At 40.9% G+C, this 17,401-nt stretch overlaps 1 protein-coding gene and 1 long non-coding RNA gene across 5 annotated transcripts in view; one reads left to right on the forward strand and one right to left on the reverse strand.

Annotated features, from left to right (window-relative positions):
* DCC (DCC netrin 1 receptor) overlaps positions 1-13,012 on the forward strand; it is a 985,342-nt gene extending 972,330 nt beyond the window's left edge. For 2 of the 3 annotated variants that reach the window (XM_010961349.3, XM_045521525.2), the window contains exons 28-29: positions 3,872-4,014; positions 7,347-13,012. In XM_010961349.3, coding sequence (XP_010959651.2) covers positions 3,872-4,014; positions 7,347-7,436 — 233 coding nt within the window. In that variant the 3' untranslated portion in view covers positions 7,437-13,012. The remainder of the gene's footprint in view (positions 1-3,871; positions 4,015-7,346) is intronic. The other variant, XM_074355181.1, reaches the window with a different exon arrangement.
* LOC105073941 (uncharacterized) overlaps positions 4,001-17,401 on the reverse strand; it is a 310,618-nt gene continuing 297,217 nt past the window's right edge. The window contains exons 4-8 of one of the 2 annotated variants that reach the window (XR_835743.3): positions 13,532-13,658; positions 11,019-11,076; positions 9,427-9,660; positions 8,005-8,176; positions 4,001-4,138 (exon numbers count right to left, since the gene is read on the reverse strand). This is a non-coding gene — a long non-coding RNA (uncharacterized LOC105073941). Of the gene's footprint in view, positions 4,139-8,004; positions 8,177-9,426; positions 9,661-11,018; positions 11,077-13,527; positions 13,659-17,401 lie in introns of both variants that reach the window. The other variant, XR_012503281.1, reaches the window with a different exon arrangement.

A 17,401-nucleotide genomic window follows, 5' to 3' on the forward strand; every position in this document is an offset into this window, starting at 1 on the left:
TTGTCTTATTGGCTGTTGATAAATCTCTCCTGGGAAATTTCCCTTATAGTCGTTTTCATTAGTTCCCCATTCAGGAAAAGTGAAAAACAATATTAAGGCTATATACTACAACCAGACAAACCTTGCTAATACCAAACTCTAAGGGACTCTACAAATTCTTCTCCTGCACTGGAATTTTATTGAAATCTAGGGAACTCAGTGTTCTCTTCACCAAAATCAACTCCAAGAGCCCTCGAGGTTCCAGCTTTCTAAAGTTCTTTGAATCTGTGAATATTACTTGTTTAAATACTATGTGATGTGTAGTCTTTGAGCTGAGGCAATGTCTTTGATTCCTTTTGTAAAACTCGGTGTCTTGTATGTTTTTCAGCACTCAGTAGGTTCTCAGAATAGGACTGTTGCTGGGACACTAGGAGACAGTAAATTATTACAATGATCTTCTTTCTAATGAGTTTGAGCTATGGTACTCTTTAGGAATAGCTGCACCTTATTGTAATGATACAAGTGTTTCAGGTGCAGTATAATACACTGTGGATCTGCCCCAGTGTTTAGGATCCCAGGCAGAAAATACACCATTAGAATATATTTTTATAGCAAGAACTGTAATTTTCCCTACATGCAAAACATTAGGGCATTAGATAGAATTCTAAAATGGGACCTAATCAAACTTACAAACTTCTGCACAACAAAGAAAGCCATAAACAACCAACCCCATTAAAAAATGAGGAGACCTAAATAGACAATTCTCCAAAAAAGATGTACAGATGGGAAAACAAGCACATATTAGAGAAATGCAAGTCAGACGGCCATCATTAAAGAGTCTACAAACGATAAATGCTGGAGAGGGTGTGGACCCTCCCACACTGCTGGTGAGAAAGTAGTTTGGTGCAGCCATTATGGAAGACAGTATGGAGATGCCTCAAAAAACTAAAAATAGACTTACCATATGATCCAGCAATCCCACTCCTGGGTATATATCTGGAGGGAACGCTAATGCGAAAAGATACGTACACCCCAATGGTCGTAGCAGCACTATTTACAGAAGCCAAGAAATGGAAACAATCTAAGTGATCATCAACAGCTAACTGGACAAAGATGTGGTGTGTGTATATATATAATAGACTATTACTCAGCCATAAAAAAGAAATTAATGTCATTTGCAGCAATGTGGGTGGATCTAGAGACGCCCATACTAAGTGAAGTAACTCGGAAAGAGAAAGACAACTATCATATGACATAACTTAAACAGTCTCCCAGACATAGAAAACATGGTTTTCTATGGTTACCAAAGAGGGGAGGGATAAATGAGGAGTCTGAGATGAACAGACACAGAACTACTATGTATGAAATAGATAAACAAGGACTGGACTTACTGTACAGCACAGGGAACTATTCAAGATCCTGTAATAATAACCTATAATGGAGAAAAATATAAAAAGGTATGTACTGAAAAATGTTAATTATTAAAATGCAGCTGCTCTGTTCTTTTAAACTAAACATAGGGAAGAAAGAAGTGACTCGTGCAAGGCGCTAGGAGGAAAACTTTCCGTGGCAATAAAGCTAAATTCCGGTTTAAGCAGAACATTGTGAACATTCTACGTTCTAGAGGGGAATGTAAACATAATTCAAAAGATGCAATTCAAAGCAGCAGGTCAGTAGGTACACTCTCGAGGTTCACCAGCACTGTGTGAAAATTCCTCTTTAAACTTCGCATTGTCACCTAAGTGATCACCTACAATGTGAATGTGAATTCCAGAAGTCGGAGCATCGAGAGGGGCATTTTATGGCATTGCTCTGCCAGGGTTTTCAGTGCCTACCTTTGCATTGCATTTGGGTTTAACAACAATGTTGGCTCTAGGAATACTGTGTTTGTAGTCAAAGGCTGAAGAGAAAAGGGTAGAGGTAGACTTACACAAATGACTGTTCCCATCCAATGAAGACCTGCCAGCATTACATTCTCGGGAAGAATGGTTTACCTCTGATTCAACCAAAAACAAATTGATTAGTGAAAACTGCTCATACATTTTAGCCCAACAGCCTCCTTCATCACGTTAAATTAATGAAGTTAATTTAAACTGTACTATTTGCTTAGGGTGACCTACTTAATTTTTTAAATGTTTCGGTTTTATAGCATAGTGTAAGAAATACAAGTTTATAAAGGTTATGCCAAGTTTTATGTGAGTTTAAGTCAGTCCTGAAATTCATTAGAGTTTTGTTTTTCCCTTTAAATGCAAACATAATTTAACTATGAGAAACTGTAATCCAATAGTTTCTACCCTTAAGTTACTTACAGTCTTGGACCAGATTTCACATTCTTTCACGTTGCTTCTTCAAAAACCTCTTTTAATTTGGATGGACTAGATCAACACAATCAATAGGAAAACCTTAATTTTGCTCTGTGGAGTTGGTTAGATCTTGGTGTAGGTCCTTACTCTGCCTGCCCTTTTGAAATGCATGAACTTAAACAAGTTATTTCATTTATCTCCATTTTAGCATCCTCATAAATGAAACTGGAAATAGAATACTTACCAGGCTTGTTTTGGCAATGAAATGTTAATAATAGCTAGCTCTCTTTGAACAAGTTATAGGAAGTTGGCCACCTTAATCCTCACAAATAGATGAAAAAACAGAATTAATTTAGGTGAGCAAGGGATGACAACGGCTAGCACACAGTTGGGCTTTCCAGGATTTGAAAGCAGACTGGATTGATAACTCCAACTGTGTTATTTTGCCTAAAATGATTCTTGTTTCTCCTGTCTCTATATCTCTTCTATGAGTTACCAAAAACTTAAGATCACCCTCTAGTGATAAATCACTCCAACTGCAGACTTTTCTTCCTTGGTTTAAGAATACAGTGAAACAATATAAACACAAGGGAATGACATGCTAGGCCATGGCATGAGGAAACAGTGCTTGTTGGGGATTTATCATTTAGCAAATTGCTAGCCTACTGGGTTGTTTGTGTTCTCTCTTTCCCAGTAAGCAAATATCTCCTATTTCTCTGATAGTAGAATAATTTTTGAGCTTTTTATTAATTAGAACTATGTCGTCAAAACAACTCCCCCGCCCCCCCGCAAATGTACAGTGTGCCGCTGGAATCATATCATCACTAACGAGAGCTGGGGCAAACGTCTTTGATGCTTTACTCAGTGCCTGCTGTGCTGAGGATGACCAAAGTTCTTAGGTGTGTGAGGTATACTAGCTGATCAATACACCTTTATAAAATTTAGACCCCAAAAGAGAAGGCAGCCATTGTTTACAGCAGACAGAAATGTCGTTTGGTAGAAACTCACAAGCATTGGAATGTATTTGAATGAGAGGCACTATACTGATCAGGAGAGAAAATTTTCTCTTCCAAAAGAAAATTAGTAATGCGATTCTGTGAGGTTAGCTGTAAAGGGCTTTTTCTGTAGTGTAACATCTAATACTCACCTGTAGACTAGAGCAACCATCTCTCCTAACTGCACGAGTATTCCTTGGTTCTGTTAAAACAATTGATGGCTTACGCAGGTGGTTTAGCAGAGGGCTTTCCGGTCCAAAGCTGAGCCTCACACCAAATGTGCTTACCTGATGCTTTCCAAGGTGTGACGAACAGTCTGGAGCTCCCAGGCAACCCTTTCCAGTGAGATTTGAAATTGCACATGACTGGCGGAGCTTCATCTGGGGAGGCCTGATCCGAATCTGTCTTCGATTCAGTAGAAATGAAATGAATAAAATGAGCCCCTTCGTTGTGTCAGAATTCATCTCTATACTACAGAATGAACAGTAACCTGAAATCAGTGCCAGCCCACTAGACCCGGCTCACACGCTTGAGGGAGCGTTCCCCAGAATGCTTTCATCCAGTGCTTTCATCACTCTGTGTTTTCTATTTTAGGGCCGACTCTTCCCAAGACTCACGTTAAAACAGCCTCTCTGGGGCTGGCGGGAAAGGCGAGATCTCCTTTGCTTCCTGTGTCTGTGCCAACAGCCCCCGAAACGTCTGAGGACAGCCCCAAACCAGCAGAGGATCCAGCCAGTGTAAGGCCGGCCCCGCAGGTCACGCCGCACCGCGGGACGCACCGCCGCGCCACTCAGCCTAAGCCAGCCACACGCTCCATTAGCCCCAAGCCCGTGTTGTTCTTAGCGTTTCGTTCTCCTGCAGCTGAGCATGAAGGGGAAAAAATGACAGCAAGGATTTAGTTACATAAAAAAATCACTGGGACTTACAGGCAATCTTAGAAATACAAGTTGACAGCATCAGAATATGTGACTTACATATATATATATATATATATATATATATATATATATATATATATATATATGTATGTATGTATGTTTATATGCGTGTGTGTTCCTATCAGTGGGATGAAACACCTTGGTGTACCTGAAGTAAAACTCCAGTAACCAGAGCTACACTCTGAGTTTTCTGAAGTTATCATAAATCTCACTTTTAAAGTCATAAAATAGCCTAGAAATATAGAATTGAGAAGAGGAAAATACAAAATGAAGACATGAAGGAAGGAATTTAAGAAGAAAGAACCAATATATTAAAATAAGATGGGAAAGTTTATTTAATGAGAGAAAAAGTTTGCCAACTCAGGGAAGAAGCTACAAAGTGGTCAAATTAGAAAACTCAGAAAATGAATGGGGGGCAAAAAACCCCTGAAATTTTGAGAGAGCAAACATTCTCCCTCAAAATGCATTGTGATGCAGATTTTAAAAGATTTTGCCTAAAAGCAGCAATTCAGAAAACTCCAGAGCATTTCTAAATATAATTCAAGAGAAAAACATTTAACAGGAGGCTGAGGATCTAACGCATAAGATACCTTGAAAAATCAGAGGACTGGTGGGAGGAGGGGAGATGGAGAAACAGACTAGAATTACTTCATTTGAAAGAACAGTAAATTTTTTCTTGATTTTACTTGTTTTCAGTACTACAAACAAAATATTTTAACTACCTGGACACCAGCCAATCGAGATGTGTGTATGGGTGTGAGTATTTGGCAGAAGTATGTTATTTAATTCACATACTTCTGTATACTTAAAAGATTCACATTTATAAGGATCTAATGCACTACTTGGTTAGGAGTATAGCCATTTACATAATACATATCTCATAAGGAATCACATCAGGTGGCCCATTTTTGCATTTAAGTTTGACTCTGAGGCATGGCAGCCAAAGGTATAATACGAAGAGTAGTAAGATTGTATGTTAAAGGAAATACAGAGATGAGGCCAATAATCTAGATCATCATAATCCTATAGAAATATAATGGGAACCACACATGTAATGTAAAACTTTCTAGTACTAACTCCTATATATGGTCCCACCAGATAGCACAGGAAACTATATTCAGTACCTTCTAATAGTCTATAATGAAAAAATCTGGAAGGGAATATATATACACACACATATATAGATTCAGTTATATATATATAACTGAATCACTATGCTGTACACCAGAAATTTAACACATTGTAAAATAAATGATACTTCAATTAAAACATAAAGACTATTTACACTGATATATAAAAATAAATAAAAAATAAAACTTTCTAGGAGCTACATTAAAAGATGTAAAAATAAATAGGTGAGATTAATTTTTAATGTATTTCATCTAACCCAGTATTTCTAAAATATCATTTCAACATGCAATAAATATAAAAAATTATCATTAAGATACTTGACTTTTTTGTACTAAGTGTTCATATTATGATGTATATCTTATAGGTACAGCACATCTCAATGTAGACTGTCCACAGTTCAAATTCCAGTAGCTACACGTGGCTTGAGGTTGCTGTACTGGACAATGAGATCTAGATAATTCAGGAACCACCACCCAGACAACCATGACATCATTTTGGGAAAGGAGTTACCAAATTCATCATTTCAACCTCCCTCCTCTTATGTAGGCCAGTCTTTTGAGCCAGACTGGCCACTTTCAATCCCTGTTAAGCTCTGAAGATTACACAGTAAGTGACCACGTCATTCATGGGCATGTTCAGAGTCCTATAAGAAGGTACAGCTTCCAACGTGTTTAATCCCTCATGGTATTGTTTCCTTAGGGGCTTTGTGCCTATTTCCCCCATATAATCTCCTCCAGTGTTGTCATGGGATCAAGGTGTTTCTTTGGCAGGATTCAATATTCTGCCCATATTACTGAGTAATACGACCTAGCCTACACAGTGCTGGAAATCAGGCCTCAATTTGGTTCAATAATTTCATCAAATGAATGAGCTAACCAAGAATAATCAGGTAGGGCTGGTCTATATGAGTCAAAACAAAGGGTGTGTTGAAAAGGGGGGGGGAGAAAAAGGCACTAACATTTACTGGGCACTTACCTCTCATCAGCACTGACTTGGATCCTCCCAGCTACCCAATGAGGCAAGCTTGCTATTCCCAGGGGACAAATGAGACAGACTCGAAAACCAAATCTGTAGAAAACCTGGGACTCAAATCAACACCACTACCTTGTTTTCCCTCACTGGCTGACCATCAAAATTAGATGGGAAGCTTTAAAAAGAGAAGAGATTCTAACCTTTCCTAGACCTACTGAGTCCAAATCCGCGAGGCTAGTGCCCAGGGGACCTGTGACGCCTATAATCCAGTATTACCAATGACGCGATTCTAGTGGCTCACAGAAAGGGAGAGTTACAGAGAGCAGGCTAAGATTTCCACATGTTAACCTCTTCATTTTATCCACCAGTCAAACTGTGTCACAAGGTCACCTTTACAACCATGCACAGAGCCAATTCTGATTGGGGTGAGAATTTTTTTTTTCACACACAAACTGAAGTCATAATCCTCAGACAAGCCCACTGAGTTCCCACACAAAAAAGTGTCTACGTTATGTTACAAAGAAAGAAAGGAACCCTGGTGATGTGGATTATTTACATCCTGACGGGCTGACCTCTGGAAAGGGGAGGAGCTAACGTATTGACTAGGTACCGATTGCTGGATACTGACAGGCCCTAAATATGTCACAGGACGCTCAGAGTCTCCTGTGAAATAGATATCATCAGTATCTTTTTAGAGTTGAGAACTGTACATCAGAGAAGTTTACTAACTTGTCCAAGACCACACAGCTAACGATTGGTAGAACGTGATTTTGAAACAAGATTTTCCTGACGCTAAAGCTTCATTGCAAGAATGAAGTCAGCGAAATAGTATACAATCACCCATCACCGCCTCTCTGACTACCAGTGTCTTCATTCCATGATTGTAGGCTGAGCACAGCCCCTGGCTTTGGGCCGCTGGGTCACGCTTGAGAATACACAGTGAACCCATTAGACGTGGCCCCCGCCGTAACCAAAGGACCGCATCAATATTCACCTGCACTAATTCTTTGCTCTCGTTCTCTCTGTAGGTGTATGAACAGGATGATTTGAGTGAACAAATGGCGAGTTTGGAAGGGCTAATGAAGCAACTTAATGCTATCACGGGCTCGGCCTTTTAACGCCTACTGCCGAATTGATGAGGTGAATTTTCCGGGACCTTGGCAGCATTACCAGTTACCCATAAACAGCACACTTGTGTCAGAGAACGCTAACCGGTGTACAGGTCAACCCTCTGGACTGCTCAGTTACGGACGACCCTGAAGCAGTTCAGAAGGAATGAGCATCGCTTCTTTCAGAGGCATCAGGAGTTTCAAAATGATGACTGTGGGGTCCCTGAGCAAAAGCAAAGATACGTCCTCACTGCAGTGTCAAAGCTGAAGCTGCTAGAATGGTCCTGGGTCTTTGCCACTGCAGTGACCACACTGTCATGACAAATGCTTCTGTTTTCCTTCATCGAGGTCTGTCATTTTCTTATCCGTGTAGGTCTCATCTGACTAAATGCAAGTGCGTTATTTCCGCCTGTACCATGCCATGGCAAATCAGTGCAAGCTCACTCTTTTGTTTTCAACTTTAAAGTGCAAAGCACCCATGGGAACTCTCTCACTCCATAGCACCAAAGGACTGGAGGTTTTCCTAACAGCACAAAAAAAAAAACAAGTAAACACATGAAAGGCAGTGAATGCTTACGTTTTGTAACTCAAGTCGTTCCTGCACGAGGGGTGGAGATCAGCAGGCGGCTGTCAAATTCGCCCATGTTAGCAAGTATCTGTAAATCCACCCTCAGTTGACATTTATGTCTGGGGAACAGGAACGTAAAAACCTGCAACTAGTGGCATCCTGCCAGCCACCAGTCCACTTCCTGAAAGAGGACACAGTATGCAATCTTCTCAGACACATGATAATTATGTGCTTAAACTTGTAATAGGACACTTTTCCATTTGGGTGGCTTTTGTGCCATACCACACTGTGATGATATTTCAAAGCTTCAGCAAGGCCATCTTCCTCAGGAGTCTGGCTAGAAGGGTTCCCTCCCTCCATCCCAGCCTTCCCTGAGTTGTCTTGGCAACCAGCCCAGGTGAGGTGGCCGGTTCCACACATCCTGACACACGTGTCCCCGTAACCCTCTGTGGAAATGGCAGACTTCCTGAGAACAGGCCCCATCCCAAGGAAGGGACGGGAAATAGCAGGAGTTTTAAACAGTATCTTCTCTTGAGTGATGTCACTTCCACCAACAGAGTCCTCACGGACTGAGAGCAGGCAGTGTCGGGAAGTGGCACCCCCAAGCCTTGTTGTCAAGGGAACCTTCTGCACCAGACTCAGAGGGGAGTGGAGGGGCTGACACTTCTCACACAGCCTAAACCCAGTGGATGCTCTTCGAAACCGCATCTCCATTGTGAGCTAGAATCTCAAACTTCTATTGCCATGTTTATCTACAGCTTGCAACTAGGTGAAATTAAAAACATTTTGTGTGCACCCTTTTTTAGTTTCTGGATGTTCAGCTGCATTTGGAGTTAATCCATTTATGCAGCTGCAGCGCCAAAAGGGAGCTAGTTTGCATATTTATCAGTTAGGCAACTTGAAAACCCAATAAGAGAGTTTCAGCTGAATTATTCCTTTCAGCTCTGCCTTTGATTTCAAGCTTGAGTAGGTCATAATTTTAAAAGAGCATGGAAGGGATAGGATCTTTACAACCTAATAGCTCCTTTTATTAGGTGGGTAATTATATATGAATCCCTGAATGAAATATTTTGAGCAAAATGGCACTGTAACAGAAGTAATAATTCAGATTATTTTTTTACAGTTTTATGTCGGGAAGGAAATCTGACGTCAGAGAGGGCTTGTTCAAGCGGGTCATTAGAAAGTCCGGTCCGTTTGCAAACCTGCTCCTTCAGCAAGAGTGCTTCCTCAGTGTGCTTACATTTTCTTGAAGTCCTTCTGAAGAGCTCTGGGACGTTACTCTATGGGGGCAGGTACCTCCCGTGCAGCTTCTCGGCGCTTAGGTAAACAGCCCTCCACTGACCCGGAGCACGGCATTTCATAACACACCACTGAGTCTTGCAGGACGAACCCCTCCCTCAGAAAAGGAAACATTCATTTGGCTTGTCTTACCTCCTCAGGGTCCTAGAATGGCTCCCCCTTTCTCATCCCCACAGACCAGGAACCTTCTCTGAAGGCATCTGACGTCCCAGGAAGGTCATCCTGACTGTTCGGTTTGGAAAGAGCTGCAAACCTCCGATTTCAGGAGCGGAGCCGCACCTCCGGTCTGTAGGCTGTATGTGGACAATCACGAGAACTAGCGTTCTCACAAAGTTCTCGACTCCTCTAGGCTTTTCAGTCAGCGACCTGAGGAGACAGGTTTTAAACGTACGAAAATATGCATTACTTGTTTTCAGCTCATGCTCCTGAAACGCGCAGATGCACGCTCTCGACACTCTCCTCATGACGCGAATCCAGTGGCTTGTCTTGTTGATTGGCAGCGCTAGGAAGTCTGAGCTCCACGCAGGGACTGTGTGGTAGAATCCATTTGAATTCCCACGAGAGACTCTGGGGCGATTTACCCAGTGGTTTTCACATGAAATGCCTTTACCCCGGCTCTGTTCAACTCTGCTCCCCATCCTCTCAAACAGTTCACATGTGCTCACAACTGCTTGCCCCAGTCTACAGGTAACTTTTCAGTTTCCCAGTCTCCTGATCTCTTGACAAGAAGAAATCTGTAAATACTGCAAGAGAGCCTTAGTTTGCTCCTACTCTGAGTCTAGTTCATGACGTGCAGGGCTCTCTCAGCTCATACATCTCTCTGACTCCTGCAGGGCGATGCTTGACAACCAACCAGCAGCTCTGCCGCCAGGAGTCGTGTCTCCCTGGATAAAGAAGAAAATAAGACTTGGCAGGGCACGCTCAGGCCTCCCCTGCGCAGCGCCAAGCCGTCAGGCAAGAGCCTCCTCTTGCAAAAGTTCAGTATTTTTCCTTTGTAGTTCATACTGATAGGAAAGCTATTTTCTTTCCTCTTGAAATTTCTGCATTTGTTAAACTCACAAAAATGCAGATAGCTCACAAATGTATAAAGCCCAGTTGGAGGATGCCCCAGCCAAAAGTTAAATATTTCTTAGTGATTCACATTCAGGAAGCAACCAGTCACAGCTACCTCTCTGTAGAGCAGACAGAGCTATAAACATCGAGAACATTTAAATGGAACTTTACATTTGGGTATTATGGAATGCACACCCGACTGAACAATCTGGAGAAAAAAGAAAAGAAAAGAAAAGAAACATATTGAGCCAGGGGTAGAAGAGGTGAATTTATTAAGGCTTCCTGTGAGGAGTTGGATATAACATTATTCTCTTCGAAATAAATGTTCTTCAAAATGACATGAATGTTCAGTCCTCTGCATTGGTTAAGAGCTACAAATGGAGAGCCGTCCAGCATTAGTGTGTCACTTCCAGACAACATTTTAAAATGGCAACGTTTGGCACTCATTGGCTCTTCCAATAAATAATCGAAGTACAGGTCTTTCTGGAAGCCTTCCTAGTCTGTGCTTAAAGATGGTTGCTCACTCTTAGCCACCCTTGGGATCCATCTGTCTGTTGACTTTGTTTCAATGTCTCAAGGTCTTCTCTAAATGTAACAAATGTAATCATACATGGCTGCCAGACTATAATTCTAACCAAAAAAGAAAAGTCACTTATAAGAGATCACCTTACCTTTTAGATGAAATGGTGTCCCGGACTCTGACTTCTTGTAGTTTTAGAATATCCATTTCTAGCTCATGAGAGAGAAAAAGAGAAAAGTTTCTTAGTTTTAGGTGTGTTTATGAAAAACAAAGTCCTCAAGACTTTAAAATAGATGTGGAACAAGGCTGCATTCCCTTCCTCAACCAGTTTATCTTCATCCAACCGCAGACCATCCCTAAGACCTGAGGTTAGTGTCCAGGCCTGTCTGTAACCCATAAACACAACACAGAGCCCACAACATTCTCGAACTGCAGAGCAGTGATACACTCAAATCTGCAATCTCTCTCTTTTTTAAATTACTTTCAAAGCAACATTTTACTCATAATTTGTACTTCTCTGGTAACTTTCAGAAATCACTTTAATAGTGCACAGAAAAGCTTTTCACTTGATTTCCATGTTTCAAATTAAATCAGATACTTTGGAAAAACCATAGATGTTTTGTATGATATCCTATTCCATTAGGAAGTATGTGCTCCCATGCCCCAGAGTTACTTGCTATTCAAATACCTGCTGCCAAAAGGTACTGATTCTGAACAGAAATGCCCGAAGGTCTCAGTCAGTGAGCTAATACAGAGACCAGACGCCACGCCCGGCCGTGGGCTCCGCTGCCACCGTTGGGTGCTGCTCACTCGGTGGACTTCCAGGTGCACTCTCTGAAGGATGTCTTCTTCTGCTCTCAGTAGAGAGCCTCTGTACATTGTCACCCTGTGGTTTTTTTTGGTTCGGTGGAGAAGCAACAGGAGAACTCTACCAGATGTCGTAAACACAGATGCATGGGCCAAGGGATCTCACCGTGCGCTGAAAGTGTATTTTCAGATGCGAGAAAGGAATGTTGGGGAGGAGGAGAAATGCTGTTTTTTATTACTGTAGGGTAAACTTGACAATTCTGAACTTTGTGAATTGTCAGCTTGTTTGGGGGGATGGGCGGGTGGGTCCGGGGTGTACTTTTTATAAGTAATATTTAATTTATTATTTAGAGTGGCTTCTTTTTGGATAATTTATGATACAAAGGGAGATCTGGTTGGGAATCTAGGCATGGCTGTTAAAGCTGCAGTGTTCCGTATCTCAGAGGGGCCGCTTTGGAAATGAACTGTCCACTGCTGAGTGTGAGGACACGCCGAGGCAAAGCCCTCCACTGACCCTCCATCATCGCAGCCCTCTCCCCTTCCGGGTCGCTCGGACAGGAGAACACCAAACCCACAACATGCTGATAGCATTTTACAGATCAGTGCTCCTCGTTCTCTCAAAGGGCTTTGCCATTCAGATCGTGAGTGTGCTAGCGGGTGGTAGGTTTATTTGGTAGAAATGGGTATACTACAGCTTTGACTAGCCTTAGTGGAAAAAGAAACTTTTTGTGGCGACAAGATGCCTTTTAAAAAAAAGAAGAAAAGGTATTTTGCGCCTCCCAAGAGTTTCTTCACATTGTCAGACTCTAGCGTTGTTAACCAAGTTAGACTAGCGACCGCAATATTTAAGTGTAAATCTTGTTCTATGAGAAAGGAGGCTTGCTTACAGTTTAAAACAATGACTGTTTCTACACAGGATCTTGTATACTACTACACGAGGAAAAAGGGGTTTTGTAATCACTGTAGAACAGTCTCATATTCATTTTTTATAGAAATGTTATTCCAATGGTGCATTTTTTTGTTTAATAAATAAAGTTTTGATACAAAGTTCTTTCTTCATGGTCTCTCTATGCAATGTCTGGTACTGCATGCACACGACCCTGACCCCTGCTGTCTGTCCTTACCCTCAGGATCCGTGTTGCCTTTTCTGACAGCTGCATCAGAGGCTGTCAGTCCACATCACTTTGGATGCTTCTGCCATTTTCATGCTTCTGCCATTTTCATGCACATGCCCAGCGTGCTTTCTATCCCAGCAGCCAATACCCACGTCTGGTGAAGGGCTGCCTCGGGCTGCCAGAACTTGCTTTGCCAACATACACAGGAAAGGTGGAAATTCCAGATCAGATCTTACCAATAACTGACAAACAGTCCAGCTCCCATGCCCTTGGTTGTGACAACTCTGAGGTATAAGCCAACTTATTTCCAGAGTTCCCTTGCAGGACTGAGCCCAAGTGACTCTCTGCGAGGAGACACTGCTCCACAGCACTGCAGCCTAGATACGGTACCCACGTTTGGCTTGCCCCCCTCTCTTTCCCTCTTCCTCCATTCCTCCAGTGATTTCTCCTGGGAGCACCTCATAGTAAATCACCTTTACACTAATCTTCACGTCAGGGTCTGTTTTTAGAGAATTAACCTCAAGGCAAAGATTCCACTGTTTTTGCTCCCATTTCAACACACCAACACCAAATACAATACTCTCTCCATCCACCAAATACTTCATTCTTACAGGATCAACAGCAGAACATGGGGACACACATATGCATTGAATAATATATTGCTGTATTAATTGAAGGATTAAATTGGGCATGTAATACATTCTTTAAGAGAAAATCATGTATTAATAAAAGTTTTACCAACTCTTTTGGGCAAGCAGAGAACTACGCAGTGAGCTTGCTTGAAGCCAAGGCATCGCCAGTGACAGGACTGGTGGGGCTTTAAAGGTCATGTAGCTCTTCCCAACTTCTTCAATGCATAATCATTCCACCTAAAGAGAAAATAAATTGTGTTTAAGATCACCAAGCACCTGGAGAAGCTGGAACCCTTGGGCATCGCTAGTGGGAATGTAAACTCGTGCAGCAGCTGTGGAAAACAGTATGGTGGTTCCTCAAAATCTAAACATAGATGAGCAGACGATCCGGCAATCCCACTTCTGGGCATAGAGCCAGAAGAAATTAAAAGCAGGGAACACCCATGTTCATAGTAGCATTATTCACCACAGCCAAAAGGCGAAAGCAGCCCAAGTACTCCCCGATGGATGAAGAGGTAAACACAATATGGTAGATACATGCAATGGAGTATTACTCAACCTTAAAAAGGGAGGACAGGCTAACACATGCCACAGCATGGATGAAGCTGGAGGACATAACGTGAAGTGAAAGAAGCTCATCACAAAAGAATAAACTGCACGATTCCACTTACATGAGGATATGAGGAACCTAGAGTAGTCACATTCACAGAGACAAAGTAGAACGGCAGTTGCCAGGGGCTGAGAAGATGGGGGAATGAGGAGTAGTTGCATAATAGGTACCGAGTTTCAGTTCTGGAAGATGAAGAAAGTTCTGTGGGTGGAGAGTGGGAACGGCAGCTCACCAGTGTGGATGTACTTAATGCTACTGAGCTGCACCGCACACTTAACAATATCAAAATGGTAAATTTTACATTAGGTAATTATACCACAATTGAAAAAAAAAACTCCAATTAATGATATTCCAGAGCTATCTTCTATAAGTATTTATTCTATGATTCCTGAAACACAAATATGTTGAGACTAAAATGTTAAACTGATACGCAAGAATGAGAAGTAACATATTTACGAGTCTGTTTTGTCTCACATACTCAATTTACGTAATCATCTCGTACGTAAGGATGTTGTGCTTCCACAGAAGCTATCATGAGAAACTGGTCGTGTGAAGAAAAATAAAATGGAGTACTGGTGTTTGATCTAGACAAGAGAAAGTTAAAGGACGAACTACTCTCTCCATTGCAAGTATTTTTATGAAAAGGATTTTGAAGGAGTCAAAGAATGGATACTCTCTGAAATACCATGAAATGGCATAATGAAGACAGGCAGCTGACTGCATTAATATGCATGTAGAGAATTTCACAGATCTGAAATAAAGTGCAAAGTCAGAGAGGTTTACCCAAAGCTAGAATCCAGAAAGGCTGACATTGCCTCTCTTTGATGGAAATTTTCTTCAATTCATTAAATTACTTGTTTCCATTTATTTAGATTTTTTTCACATTCCTTAATTGAAGTATAGTCAGTTTACAGCATTGTTTCAATTTCTGTTTTATGATAAAAACCCTTACCAAAGTGGATAGAGAGGGAACATATCTCAACATAATAAAAGCTATTTACGACAAACCCACAGCCAGCATAGTACTCGATGGTGCAAAGTTGAAAGCCTGCCTGTTAAAATCCAGAACGAGACAAGGATGCCCACTCTCACCACCTCTATTCAACACAGGATTGGCAGTCCTAGCCACAGCAATCAGATAAGAAAAAGAAAGAAAAGGGATCCAAAATGGAAGAGAAGAGGTAAAACTGTCACTATATGCAGATGACATGACACTATATATAGAAAACCCTAAAGGCTCCACACAAAAACTACTAGAGCTGATAAAAGAATTCAGCAAAGTAGCAGGTTACAAGATTAACAGGCAGAAGTCAGCTGCATTTCTTTACACTGACAATGAGATATCAGAAAATGAAAGTAAAGAAACAATCTTTTTTAAAAATTGCATCAAAAAAAATGCTTAGGCATAAAATCTGACCAAGGAGTTAAAAGCCTTATACATGGAGCACTATAAAATACTGCTTAAAGAAATTAAAGATGACTTAAAGCAATGGAAAGATACCTCATGCTCTTGGGCTGGAAGAATTCACATTGTTAAAATGGCCATACTACCCAAAGCAATCTACAGATTTAATGATTCCTATCAAATTCCCCAGGACATTTTTCAAGAACTGTTTCCATTTATTTTGATGTGTTTTAAAGGTATATCTGTAATTCTTAAAAACACTTTGTGATTTCTACTCTATCATTAAATTTCTCATTATTTTTCATGCATTTACTCTTTTTTCCCAAACATTCTTTGCATCCTCTCAGGTTGGTCACCCACATCACTACTTCTACTTATTATAAAGTTAAATCTTTTACTGCCTCCAATAATAGTTTTAATTGTGCACCTGCATTTTTAATTTTATTGCAATTCTTCCTCTTTCACCCATCGCCTCCCTCATTCCATCATCATGTTGTCTTTTTATCCATTCCTGTTCTTTCTTCAATATATTCCAGTTCCCTTCCAGAGAGTTGCGTTTTTTTCTAAATTTGAAAGTACCAGTTTTTTATGAAAGACAATTTTTCTGGTTTTGTAGAAGAATTATCCTATAAGCTTGTTTTGTTTCATTTCTTTAGCCCATTCTTATCTTTACCTTGGATTTCAGTATTTTTATTCTATTTACTCTGAAACAAGAAGATCTATTCAGATCAATACATGATCTGTTTATTTGAATTGCTCATGGCTTCATTTTATGGCCCCTTGGGTTGTATCGACTTTTTCCTGATTGTCAAGAGGAGTATATGAAAAAGCGCAAAGCTCAGGAAGAAACAGAAGCTCTGTCTCTTCTCTGCCTGTACAGAACTGGGAAGATGAGACACGTGCCCGAGCTCACTGGTTCTTCTCTCACCCTTTCTGCTTAGTTCTGTCCTGGCGGTTCGTAGTGAACAAATAAATGTAGCGGAGAGAGAGAATGGTTAGAGGAAGGAATAAATAACTTCTGGGTGCCTGATGCTTTTTAAAGCAGCCAAGGTGACTCCTGCCTGGATTTTTGGTTGGTATAAACTTTTCACCTGTGATCTGAAGATCATTTTGCATGAGATCACTGGCAGTATGGCGAGGACAGCCCATCTACCGTGCTTCCTTTAAGTTTTATTGGCCTTACAGTTAGTCTCAAAAGAAAAAACAAACAAACAAAAAAAACCTTTCTGATTCTGTGGAGGGGTCCCGTCTTTCAGTAATAACATCTTCTCCACCTTCTCCCCTTCCTCCTCCTCCTATTTTCTCTAAGTCCATGGATACAATGGGAAATTGGGGTTTACTGTTACAGGCAACCCTCCAGATGCCACTGTCATTGTTGAATACTAGATTTTTTTTAAGCACCTAGGTTTTGTTTTACTTTCTATTTACCTAAGTATAATCTATTCTTCATTTACCAATTTCTTATTTCCATATCACTATACATTTTTCCTTTCCTTTGTGACTGATCTCTCTCCTTCACCTTAACTTTAGAAACTCATAATTTGATACAGTAAAAACTACGGCAGTTATTCCTGAGATAATCCAAACGTTCTCATTAGCAGTTCAAAAGGTTTCTTGAAATAAATAACAGAAGTAATTTTTCCCAGATTCCTCTCAGGTCTTAATTAACATTCTTCTTTATAAATTAATGGCAGCCCTTTCATTTCCTGTCTTTGCTAATGTCTGTTCTGACTCTCTGTGTAAGTTTGACAAAATACCTCTTAGTGGAACGATTTTTCACCTTCTTAATCTCTCTTAAGGATTTGATTCCTGTGCTATTCTTCGGCTCTGGGGTGGATTCCCTCAGCTACTTTTCTCTTTATTCAAGTGGAAACTGGTCTTTGGTGTGGAACCCTCTTAACAACGGCAGCATTTTAATTTTGTCAGTGTGGCTCCTTATTTGTTACTGTGTCTATTTCTTCCTGA

The sequence above is a fragment of the Camelus bactrianus genome, chromosome 30 (genome assembly GCF_048773025.1).
Source record: "Camelus bactrianus isolate YW-2024 breed Bactrian camel chromosome 30, ASM4877302v1, whole genome shotgun sequence".
In the NCBI taxonomy this organism is placed as follows: Eukaryota; Metazoa; Chordata; class Mammalia; order Artiodactyla; family Camelidae; genus Camelus; species Camelus bactrianus.